This window comes from Sus scrofa, chromosome 13, assembly GCF_000003025.6.
Source record: "Sus scrofa isolate TJ Tabasco breed Duroc chromosome 13, Sscrofa11.1, whole genome shotgun sequence".
In the NCBI taxonomy this organism is placed as follows: Eukaryota; Metazoa; Chordata; class Mammalia; order Artiodactyla; family Suidae; genus Sus; species Sus scrofa.
The window spans coordinates 162,595,495-162,608,747 of NC_010455.5; the positions used below are offsets into that span (position 1 = coordinate 162,595,495).

The 13,253-nt window shown below is 37.3% G+C and overlaps 1 protein-coding gene across 10 annotated transcripts in view; it reads right to left on the reverse strand.

The window, feature by feature from the left end:
* The window catches only part of EPHA6 (EPH receptor A6), an 876,888-nt gene that overhangs the window by 26,660 nt on the left and 836,975 nt on the right, over positions 1-13,253 (reverse strand). For all 10 annotated transcript variants that reach the window (XM_021070704.1, XM_021070710.1, XM_021070703.1 and 7 more), the window contains one exon: positions 5,836-5,985. In XM_021070704.1, coding sequence (XP_020926363.1) covers positions 5,836-5,985 — 150 coding nt within the window. The remainder of the gene's footprint in view (positions 1-5,835; positions 5,986-13,253) is intronic.

A 13,253-nucleotide genomic window follows, 5' to 3' on the forward strand; every position in this document is an offset into this window, starting at 1 on the left:
GACAATGTTTGGGGACAGTTTTGATTGTTGCAGTTGGGAGGGTGCTACTGGCATCTAGTGGGTAGAGGCCAGGGGATGGATTAAAAATCCTACAATACACAAAACAGTTGCCTCTCCCAACAATTATCTGGCTTAACAATAGTTTTGAGGTTTTGAGACTCTGCTCTAAAGTTCTCATGATCTTTCCACTACACCTGCTGCCTCACTAGAATGTAATGAAGCACAGTGTTAATATTTTGGTGTCATCTGACATTTCAGTAAAGAAAGCTGCTCTTGAAAACTGTGTGCAGAAAATAACAATATAGTATATCTATGGCAGCACAACCGCTTTCCTTTCCTCCCTAACTCCATGTGACTATGGGGAGATTGCCAACCACAGTGCATCACCCACCTCCAAAGGCACAGGCTGGTACCTAAATCTCATTGGGCCAATCACAGTATCAATTTCCTAGCATGGTTTTGGTTCAGAGTTGGGCAGGGTGCTAACAGAGTCAACCAGTCTTCTCTGGGATTAGTATATGAATTTTCACAGAGAAAAGGTCTCATTCTGCTGAGGTTGCCATGCTGCAATGCTGAGCCCTGGAGCTTAGAGAAGAATAAAGCACAGAAGACCTTAGCAATAAGAGAAAATGATGTCAAAGGATATAATGCTTGGGAGGCACTAAAAACCCTGAATGATTCCCAAGATAGAGCACTGCTTAACTATCTTCTTAGTTTGATGAATAAAAATATTTATTTTTACTTAAGTTAGTTCAGGTTGGGTTTCTGTCATTTTTAATCAAAAGTACCTTGGATAATAGAGTATCCATGCTTTTTTTTTTTGGCATGTATTAAAAAATAACTATTCACGTGATGCATTCACACAATGTTGTTTATATTCGAAAGGAAAAGGTAGAAGGCCTAAGGTCTACCCTTGAGGAGTATACATTCTACTTGGGGGCAGGGGCAAGACTTATGTGGGAACTCCATCTCCTCACCTACAGAGGGTGCCTTGAGAGTGAGGGCTGGGTATACTAGTTCCACATCCTCACCCACATGCCCTGTGACTGGCATGTGTTTAATTGGTAACTGCTGAATGGCTAAGCAGATAGCACCTGCTATTATGTTTGGTAGGCCTTTTATGGACTAGTCCTGTGCACTCTTTTTTTTTTTTTTTCATTTCCTTATGTACATTCCCTAATGTATATTACCACTGACCTTTGGGAAATTCATCATTTTATTCACTAAAACAGATTATGAAAACTCAGACTTGTTCATGGTAATAAAATATGACATAGTCTGCAGAATGGAGGGACTATTTCATAAACACTATCTGAAATTTCCTAAACTCACTTGAAATCCAAGGCATGTTAACATTCCATATTTAACTAAGTCCATAAATTAAACTCACCAAAATGTAATAAAAATATAAAATATTCAAAGAGAACATAGTTGAATTTTGGTCTAAAAATTACTTTCCTTATTTAAAATACACCTTGGTTGAAAAAAGTCAAACACAGACTGTACTTTGACCAAATAAATGAGAAATACAGGAGAAATAGCAAATAACCAGTATTTGGAGAGAGCAGCTTGGAAAGTTTTGATTAAACTATTTCTACTTCTGAACAGAAATTCTGGTTACAGGATCTGTCACAGATATGCTGACTTCCAATATGTTAAGCTAAACAGAATTTGAACTCTCTTACTGCACCAGAAAAAAATATTCATAAGATACATGAAAGATTTTAGCTTTTAGTACTTTCCTCTCCTCTTGTATTGATCTTAAGGCCTCAAGAGTTTGGCTTTCTTCCCCCCAGAATTGTTTGTTCTCCTCCTATTTTCAGATTCCTGCTTTATATTCTTTGGTAGCCACTCAAAGACCATGAAAATAACCAGCCGAGCCTTTACCTGGCCCTTAAAAAACAACCCAGCTCTAGGTGGAGGGAATGTTTAGCCTTGTTCTGTGGGCATTGGCAACCCTGAAAGAATGAGGAAGTGCTTAATGTCAGGAGTTTATTCCTGGCTGCAGCAACTTCTCCTGGTTCCAAACATAGTCTTTGTGGCCAAATGAGGCTTAATAGACAGAAAGGCTCTCTAAATGGTCATCTTGGACACAGATCATGAATACATATGGCCAGAGTGGCTGGATAAATGCTTGAGCAAAAGCCAAGAGGGGAGGAGTTGACAATAAGATTTGGAATGCTGTAGGCAACAATTAAGAACAATTTACACGGGGGTCTATGTTGGAAACTACACATTTGAGCTTTTTCTCTCTGAGGCTGCTCTCTTAGAAAATCTATCTTGTGGTCTGATATCTTCACTTGAACCTGCTCTGCTCTATGGACGTCCTATCCAATTCTTTTACCTCCACAGAGATTCAGGAATGTCCTAAATTTCAGAAAAGAAAAATCTGAGTCATTCCTTTGCTTAGATAAGTATGATAGCTATTTCTCCAGAGATTATAAAACCATAGCATGTTACTACCTAAAGGGGTATTAAAAATAATTTAACTTAATCCATTGATTGTATTTATTGGTTAGGCAGCTGAGGCACTTTCATGGTTGAATTATAGTCTCTGAAATGATGGTCATGGTTACCAAATAGGTGGTACAATGTACCCAGGAGATAAGATGATAATCCAGGAAGCAGCAAAAATGGTGAAGCTTCCTTTATGTTTATTTGTCTCATCCTATTATAAGGAAGACTATGACATGTCTAATAAGAATAACTATGACTTTTATGATCATAACAGAATGACTTTTATGAATTATTTGATAGTATATATTATATAAAATCAAACTCTTAGCTTTTCTTATCCTTCTTTCTTGATTCCCAACCCATCAAAGCAGTGATTATCATGTATATAATTCTATATATATATTTGCCTTTTAGGATGCAATTGCAGCATATGGAAGTTCTCAAGTCAGGGGTCAAATAGGAGCTGCAGCTGCTGGCCTACTCCACAGCCAAAGCAACGTGGGATCCAAGCCGCTTCTGTAAACCATACTGCAACAGTGTGATCCTTAACCCAGGGATTGAACCCACAACCTCATGGATGCTAGTTGGATTCATTACCACTGAGCCATGATGGGAAATCGCATACTACATATTTTGTTGAAAGTCTGTTTCCTTTTTGCTAGAATATAGAATAATGTAATGAGGGCAAGAAATCATTGGCCTGTGGACTGTAATTAAACTACCATGAAAGACACAGTTATTTCCTCTTCTCCTCTCCTTGCCTGTGACTTATAACAGGTTATTAAAATTGTCTTTTTTTTTTTTTTTTGTCTTTTTGCCATTTCTTGGGCTGCTCCCACAGCATATGGAGGTTCCCAGGCTAGGGGTCTAATCGGAGCTGTAGCTGCCAGCCTACACCACAGCCACAGCAATGAGGGATCTGAGCCTCGTCTGTGACCTACACCACAGCTCACAGCAACGCCGGATCGTTAACCCACTGAGCAAGGGCAGGGACAGAACCCACAACCTCATGGTTCCTAGTCAGATTCGTTAACCACTGCGCCACGACGGGAACTCCCTAAAATTGTCTTCTGACATCACTGTCAAAGCACTGACTATGTGATTCTAGGGAAATCATGTCACGTCTCTATGCTTCAGTTTCATAAACAAGTTCAATGTGGGTTTGACTATATAATCTTTATGGTCCCTTTCAGTTATAACATTTGTTTCCTGTTGTATCTCTAGTTTCTGAAACAGAGAAGGCATCAATAAACACTCTTTAATGAAAAATGAATAGATTAATACAGCAGTACTTATACATGATATGCTAATAAATATGTCAGTTGTGAATGTTCAAAACTTTTTATTGGCAAGGATATATTATTAGTAAAGTTTGGAGTCCTCTGAGTTAGGCAGTTTTTATTTTAAGTCTGACAGGGAACAGGTTAAGACAAGGATTAGGTGGAGCACCAGTTAAAGAGGGTACTTGAACTGAGGGCTCTTCTGTGCCGTGGAGACTTTAACTCATCTGAGGGAGGACCTTTTTATTCTAGAGATTTGCTTGAATGGCCTATTTTAGCCACGTCAAAATAGGACAAGCAGGCAAGCATTATCTTGGGTTAAGAGTAGAGCAGAACAATGGTGATTGATCCAAAGCGTCTATGACCTTGGATAACTGGTTGGAAAAAAAAAAAAAAAGATGATTTCTTTCTGGGAAAGAAGGGACAAGTTTCTGCTTCTGGATCCAATTTTAAGAAGAGCTGGAGAGATGGTCATAAGTTACCCCAAACAAGGCCCAGAGGCAGAAAAGAGCAATGAAGTCTTTCAAATAAAATTCACTGAAGAACAGTAAACTTTAGGCAAATGACTTGGATCCATAAGTCTAACTATTGGGAGTGGAACAGAGGTTGCAGGTTATGGCACATTCTGTAATTAAAGGCAAATATTCTATAGGACTGAGCCACCTGGCTTTGCATTTTGATGTGTTTTAAAGAGCAAGATTGAGCAGTGTTTTATGACCTTGAACCTGCTGCCTTTAAGTCTGGACCTGGCATTCTCCACAGAGTAGACACTCATAAGATGGAGCATGACATGACCCAGCTTTAAAAGTAATGCTCTACTGCAGGGAGAAACAGTAGTCATAGTGAGCTGACTAACCAAAACCCAGTCTTCTTTGTGCCTAGCATTCAAAAAGGATAAGCTGGGAGCTCCTGTCATAGCTCAGAGGTAATGAACCTGACCAGTATCCATGAGGACATGGGTTTGATCCCTGGCCTCACTCAGTGGGTTAAGGATCCAGTGGTATAGGTTGTGAGCTGTGGTATAGGTTCGCTCGGATCTGGCATTGCTGTGGCTGTGGTGTAGGCTGGCAGCTACAGCTCTGATTCAACCCCTAGCCGGGGAACTTCCATATGTCATGGCTGTGGCACTAAAAAGACACACACACAAATCCCAAAAGATAAGCTTTCTCTGTCACTGAACCAACCCTTAATATACGTGGGCAACCTGAGGTCGGGATGGAGTATGAGGTGTGGAGGGGCAGCCCAGGCAATTGAATGGAAAAAAGGGAAGAGATGTAACAAGAGTTGACTGTGTTGAGGGATTTTCTATAGTCGCATAGTCTTTGTTTCTACCTATGAACGTTCAGAATCCTGTTATAGCCAATTTTTCATTGCCATCATCTCAGAAACCATTAGATACTCTGAAGAAGGCAGATGAATGGACAAAGTCTGAATTCTGAGACAAGGCAAGGGAGTGGGATAATAAAGATGTTTTCAGTTATGACAGCACACTTATTTGCATTGCTGGGACACTAGTGTATTTTGATTACTGTCTCTATGACTTTGTACAGGCCATAGAGGTCAAATGCGTGTTAACTATCCAATTCTACAATATTATGAACCACCAATGTAGTTTTTACAAATAAAACAGAAACAGATTACATCAAGGGTTGTGTATCTCAAAAGAACCGTACTAAATGGCATATTTTGATAATACATTGCCTGAAAGCATTCAATCTATCTTACCAAGTAATATCTAGTCTAAATTAATTTGCTCTTTACAGTGGTACAGTAAATTGCCCTAAGGAAGAAAGGAAAGGTAAACATTATTCTTTATTTTTTTGTTAGTTGTAGGTCAAGGCTGTTGACCTATGACGTGTGTGGAAGTATCAGACAACATGGATCAGGTACTTGCATGACAAACCTGTCATCTGGCCCTTATGACATCAAATAAACCTTAGAGTGAAAAGCAACTTAGCTTCTCAAGTTCAGCCACAGATCCTAAACAACTCTTTGGAAGATAAATGCTAATATGAGTGAGGGCAAGAGACACATTTCCCCATCAATGCTAATGTGTTTGCATGCACAAACTGGCTGTATAACTATGGGTGGCACTTACATCTTGATTAGACATTTCCCAATAAGGTCTCTCTCCATAGGACATGACCTCCCACATGACAATGCCATAGCTCCATGCATCACTTGCTGAAGAGAATTTTCTGTAGGCAATAGCTTCTGGGGCTGTCCATCTTATGGGTATTTTCCCACCCTAGAAAACAAATTGAAAATTTTTTCAACTGGGTCACAAGTGTATTAAAGATTGAAGTGGCATTGCTACTGAATACATTTTATTAGAAAGAACCAAATATTGCATAGTAGCACTGGCATTTTAAAGGAAAAGAAAATGAGAGTGATGTTAAAATGTCAGAAATATTTTTCCTATGTCATTCAGTGAAAACAGTTTAACGGGAAATCACACTTCAGAAACATTTTATTTCATTCATTAGAGAAATGTATTTTCACTTTGGAACCATACAATTAAATTCACTATCATGTCATTTGAACAAAGTTCCAGATTATAGACATTAAAACTCAATATTGCCCAACATTCATTAAACGTATTACCTGTATAAATAATAAAGACAATAGGTTCTAATTTAATTGAAGTCAAATGGTTAAATACAGAACTGAGATCTTCTCTACCAATTCAATGTTTATCAGAACTTTTATTTCCTTTCCCTTTAGTCCTTTTCACCCGCTTCAACTATGCTTATTTGAAATTTAAAAATCCTTGAGCATTATACAAAAGCCTCTTAGAAAGATAATATTTCCTTAGAACACTTTAGTTTATATTTTTGTTCTGTGTAATAAGTGAACATATTGAAGGGACTAAATTGTACAAATTTAGTCTATACTGCTTAGGTATTAAAGTCTGCTATTGTGTTATATTTATATTTTTAATCAATACTTATTACATTTTATCTCTCAAAGTACTCTTTAAGTCCTTCTTACTGTAATGACAAGAATAAAACAATTCATCCATTTGATTTACAATCTTTAAAATCTTTGTGGCTCTGAAGAGCAAGGTGAGCAAAAGAGAGTAACCATGGCACCACTAGATGGCGGAAAAGAACAATGAGCTGCTCCCAGACTTCTGTCTCTGACCCCCGAGGAGACAGCTTATGTTCCCAGCAAAGGATTTTCAATAGTCAGAACACACGTCAGGATGGAATTGTTTCATTATTATCTGCACTTTCACAGTCACATCATCTAATCGTCCATTGTACTCAAAGTCTGGTGTTAGGGTGAATGAAGTGGAGGGAAATAAAGGGTACACTCTCAGGCCCTTGAAGAATTTAGGGCTAACATCTTCAAAGAGAAGCTGTTAATCAAATAATCTAAACACTACTTATTTAATAATATAAATACTATTTACTTGATGGGAAAAGAGATTCATCTGAAATAGGAATGGTTAGGTTTCACAAGGCAAATGGGAACATTAACAGAATGCTCTTTTTAAAGACTTCTAGCAAAGAACTGTTAGAAGGAATCTTGGGGAAAATACCTTTAATTTGGTCTCCTTATTTTACAGGTGAGGTGTGAGCCCAGGGTTTAGAGACATAGGTTTAGAGATTCTTCCCGACGTTATTAAGCACATAGAAACAACTAATGTTATCATAGTAGTATGATGGGGTATTGGTATAGAGAAGCAAATATATCCCATTGGGGAAAAATTGGGCCAAACTAACTTTAATATTTCAACACTGAGTATCTATAGCCATCTATGACAGTCGTCTAACAGAAGGGAGGCTGAAACCTGGGTTTTTCTCCTTTTGGGGCAGCACCAAATTAAAAGCAGGAATTACATTTACAAAGTTGGTGATAGAAGTTTAAGAGGGTTTTGAGTCAGGGAAGGAAGTTGCAAGAGGAGGATTATTGAACACAAAGTAGCGTGGCCAGATAAAACATAGGACCCACAGTTACATGTGAATTTCAGATAAATAACAAATACATTTTTAGTATTGGTATGTCCCATGAAGGAATTATTTTTTTTAATAAGTACATCCCAAATATCACATGGGACATATTTATACTAAAAAGATATTCATTGTTTACCTGCAATTCAAGTTTAACTGGGCATCCTATATTTTTATTTACTACATTTGGCACCCCTTAACCTAGGGCATTAGAAAAATTCAGAAATGAGAACATTGTAAATGATCTAACAGAACGAGTATTCTCAAAAAACTAGGTGGTCTATACCTCACTAGGGTATCGCGAGGACCTCACTCAGGGACAAGGATACTCTGACTTGTACTTGGGCACCAGCACTACAGTAGCCTTTGTTTTATTGAATGTTATGGGTGAAGCGCCTCATGCTCCCATGAGGCAGGCTTGTGGCTCTGCTTTTTGAAGTCACTTAAGTCAGGCTTAGGCTTCTTTCCAATATGGAAACCACACTTTCAGAGAATAAATGCCGATCTTTATATTTGAGTTCAGAACAGATGCAAGAGCAGTAGCTTCATCCAGCGTTTTTGATTCTGGGTCTTTCTTGGTCTCTTCTGGAAAACAGTGTGTGGAACTGTGAATTTCTAGTCTTGCTGGGCTGTTCCTTTTCTAAATCTTTGTGAGTTCTATTGAGAGCAGCTAAAAAAATGGAGTTAAGGGTTATTTTATGTGCATTCACTTATAAATGACATCTCACATAAATGAGTCACATATAAATTTATATTTCCTATAACTTGATATCACATATAAATGATAACTTATCACTTTCCTTCTTAGGATTTTATTTTTTCCTCAAGGAGAAGATATTACAGAATGCTTGATTGATAGCATTACTACCTGTTATGGAATGAATTGTGTTCCCTCAAAATTCATATGTTGAAGACCTAACCCTCAATGTGACTGTAATCTGGAGAAAGGACCTTTGAAGAGGTAATTAAAGTTAGACGAGGTCACAAAGGTAGGCCTTAATCCAACATGACTGGTGTACTTATAAAAAGATGAAGAGACATCAGAGGTATGCAGGCACAGAGAAAAGGCCACGCAAGGAGATAGCAAGTCAATGACTACCTGCAAACTAAGGAGAGAGCCCTCAGGAGAAGCCAAAACTGCTGACACCTTGAATTGGATGTCTACTCTCCATAACTGTGAAAAATAAATTTTTATTATGTGAACCATCCAGTCTGTGGTATTTTGTTGTGGCAGCCCTAATAGACTAATACACGACCCATATAAGAAACCAAAAATATTTTACTAAGATGAGTAACAATGCAAAATGGACAGTACATCTTTATTTCAAATTTTATTCCAAGTTCCTGTTGTAATGGAATGTGTGAGCTAGAATAAATCTTAAAGTATGAAAAATTGGCATAAAAGTTTTAATGTAGGAGATACTATTCTAATTAACAATAATGTGTAGTAACATGGGTCTGACAGCGTGCACAAACTGTAATAATTCTGAGTCTATATGGAATGGAGATAAGCAAGCATTCAAATCTTTTTTTTCTAATGGGTGTATCTATACTAGATATAGTTTATATCTAAGTGAACGATGAGAGAGAAGGATGTCCTTAACATTTTGTATGGTCTCTCCTGCTTTTCCCACTTTAGTGGAATCAAAAAGTCTAGTTCTTTAATTTAATTTTTATTTTTTTTGCTTTTTAGGGATGTACCCGCAGCATATGGAAGTTCCCAGGCTAGGGGTCAAATCGGACCTACTGTGTGCCACAGCCACAGCAACTCGAGATCTGACCCACATCTGCGACCTACCCCACAGCTCACGGCAGACCAGATCCCTGACCCACTGAGTTAGGCCTGGGATCTAACCCACATCCTCATGGATACTAGTCAGATTCATTTCTGATGCACCACAAAGGGAATTCCTAACTTTTTTTTTTCATTTATACTGATTTTTATTTTTTCCATGATAGCTGGTTTACAGTGTTCTGTCAATTTTCTACTGTATAGCAAGGTGACCCAGTCACACATACATGTATGAATTCTTTTTTCTCACATTATCGCGCTCCATCATAAGTGACCAGATGTAGTTCCCAGTGCTATACAGCAGGATCTCATTGCTTATCCATTCCAAAGGCAAATAGCTTGCATTGACTTCCCGTGTGGCTTTTTTTTTTAATTGAATGGATTAACAAATTCCTGTGGCTTAATCTCATTTACACATTTTTGCCCATGATCTTGAATCATAGATGGAGGTAATAAACTAAGGCATATTTTCTTCTCAAAGCATTAACCACCAGATGTTTGTTTCAGGTTTCAGGAATGAACAAATTGTACTTTAGATTTGAAATCACAATCATTGGAACATTACATGTTGCTTTACCATATGTTTATGGGAAAAAAGGAGTTACTAAAGATGCTAATCAAAATGACTGAATGTAACTCCAAAGATTTCTCATTTACTAATACCTTCCTTATACAGCAAGCTTAATCACTTAGGCAACAAAGGAGGAACAGGAAGTAAGAGAACTGGATATCACTACTGAAGAGGTTGTTAGCAACAGAGCTTGATTGCTAATAAGCAGGTAGGAAGGTTGCAGCAGAAAAAGTGCTAAAGTGGGAACCAGGAGCCCTGTGTACCTGTAACTCTATACCCCTCGGGGAATTGTACTATAATTGTATTTAACTCACATCTGAGTTTTAGAACCTAATCCTCTAATCTTCAGCAGAGGGAACAATCAATTGAAATATAGTAAGGTTATAGAGGCTTATACTAAAACCAAATGGAAAAATTCCATCAAGAAACAAGAATACAGTAAAAATCTCTCTCATTTCTCATTCACTGGATTTGATGTTATCTTAAAGGAAAATGATTTGAACAGACACCAATTTGCCTGCAGACATTCCTTTCCTTATTTCCTCAATCTACCTCTGTAGCACCCAAACTCCAGTGAGTATAAAAATTATAGTACAGAAAACATATATACTATGTTTGAAGATGAGTTTAAGGACTTTCTAATGGCAATTTTGACTAAACAATGTTTTTCATTATGAGCTGCAAATTCTAAGTGAGAAGCAGCTCTACTATGATCCACTGCATGACCCTGGGCAAGTCTTAACGCTGAGTCCTATATTTCAGATGTGCAAAATGAGGGCATTTGAATAAATGATCATAAAATGGAAAACTATAATGAGTTTTAATATTGGCCTATGGTTTCTCAGCTCCAATTAAATTGTAAGGAGATAGGCCATATGAGTTGGTACCTAGACTGTATGAACAGATAGCCTGCTGACAGATAGCAAAAGAGATAAGTACACTCTTTTTATACATCCCCAGTCAATAATTAATGGTCACACACACACACACACACACACATGACCTCACATCAGTGTCAGGGGATTCAAAGATGTAAGATTAATATTCTCTTGCTATAAACAAAAGACTCTTTTTGGCATAGTATTAAAAAAAATGTAAGTCACTGGTTAATAGCATCCAGTTTTCATAGGATAACAAGTACTTTAGAAGTCTATGGTAACCAGCATTGTTTTAGGCCACAAACATGTGAGATACACCATTTTTATACTTTTATATAAAACAAAGACTTCTTAACAGTTGTTTCTTGTTCCTGTGTGGGTGTTTAGTGTCTTGGATTTTATGAATGCAGAACTCATCAACTGTTTGACCTTGAGCTGAAACAGGCCTGCAGTTAGGTTTTTTTCATGGTAAGGTTTTTGAAGTGAATCTAAATGCCTTTAGACAGGTCATGGGCTCTCCAGAGCACCACCACTCCACTCTACTCTTTCACCAAGACTCTTGTCAGACACACTTGACCTACTTCCATTATCCTCCTGGCTCCTGTAGGCAATGCCATCCTCCACACCCCTGCTCTAACTTTAACCCAATCTTCCCATTCTGATTATGAAACCATTATCTACTTCTGAAATTTAGTTATACCGTATTTTTCATAAGGAATAGGGACAGGCGACAAATAACTTCAAATCAACATGAATAGCTAACTCAGCTTTGTTTTCCACTCTCTAAAAACAATCTTAACTATGGAAAGAATTTCTCATTCTTCTCTCCTCACATCATCTACCTAGAACTACACTACATTGTATTCACTGCCTAAATGTATGGGGCTTCCTTGGTGGCTCAGTGGTTAAGGATTCGTGTTGTCATTGATGTGTTGTGAGTTTGAGTTTGATGATCCCTGGCTGGGGAACTTCCATATGCCATGGCACAGTCAAAAAAAAGTATAAAGAGCTCAGTGAATGTTACTTTTTTTGGTTCCCTTAATGAGACAGTGTTTATTGTGCTATTCAAAACCTCACAAATTACAATCCTTTTCGCCTGTTTCCTCCTAAATTGCTCCTGAAAATAATTCATTGCTGTCTATTTCTCAGTTTTCTCTTTTGATGAGAATATGGTTGCTACCTCATTAAATGAATAACACTATTCTGGGGGCTATATGTTAAATTAGATTTTGTATTATATCCTGTAAGGCAGATAAAGTAGGACACAATGTTACTATCAGGTGTGAGAATTAAACATATACATTATTATGAGGATTATTATTGTATCTGAGTATAGATAAGTTAAACCCAACTGACAGTAAAGGCAATTAAAAAAAAAAAACTATCACTCATTATGAGTTTACAAATACATGGTATGGTAGGGTTAAAAATAAAAATACTTCTTCCACTCTTCCCTAGACAGTAGCCCTCTTCCTTATATCACCTCTTCCTCTCTCTCTCCTTTTTTGCTTTTTTCACTTTAATCCCACTCTTCAGAAGACCAGCTACTTCTACTTCTTCCCCAGTGTATTTTAATGTCCTTTTCTTCAGCTTCTCAGCTATAGACTGTATGGCGAAGACCTATGGAAATTAGTACAGATGTAATAGTTTTTAAAAATGTACCACTTAAATCATAAAGGAGAATAAAGGATTAATTTTGGGGGCCATTAATATTGAGACATTTAATACATTAAATGCTAATATATAAAATGTTAATATAATTCTTCATGCATATAACACATGAGTGTTTACAAAGTATTTTTATCTGAATGGCCTCAAATTGATGTATACTACTAGAGAGAATACTTTCTTTTCTTATCAAGTTGTCCAGTGAAAATAATACTAATAAAAAACAATGACTAATATTACACCATCCATTTCTATCTATAGTTGGATGCTATTTATCTGGGGAAAAAAACTTAGATCATGTGTTTAGGAAAAGGGATTGCATAAAGTAAAATACACTTGTATTTATATTAGTATTATTTGCAAACCCTGTTTAAAAACAAATATTCAAAAAGAATGGAGAAAGTGTATAGGACTCTGGGGCATACATGATGGTGATTATTCTCATAAACCCAGGGGTGCCTACTTTGGAGAGAAAGTGTATGATGCAGAGTGAGGAAGCAACTGTGAAGCAAAATCTCTGGCTTCTAATCCCTCCTTTCCCCCCTAATTTGTTGTGTGATCATGGGGGAGTTACAGAGTCTCTGTAAAATGAGGGGCTGGACTGTGTGATCTCTCAGCTTATATGAAATTCATCAACACACATAATACCCC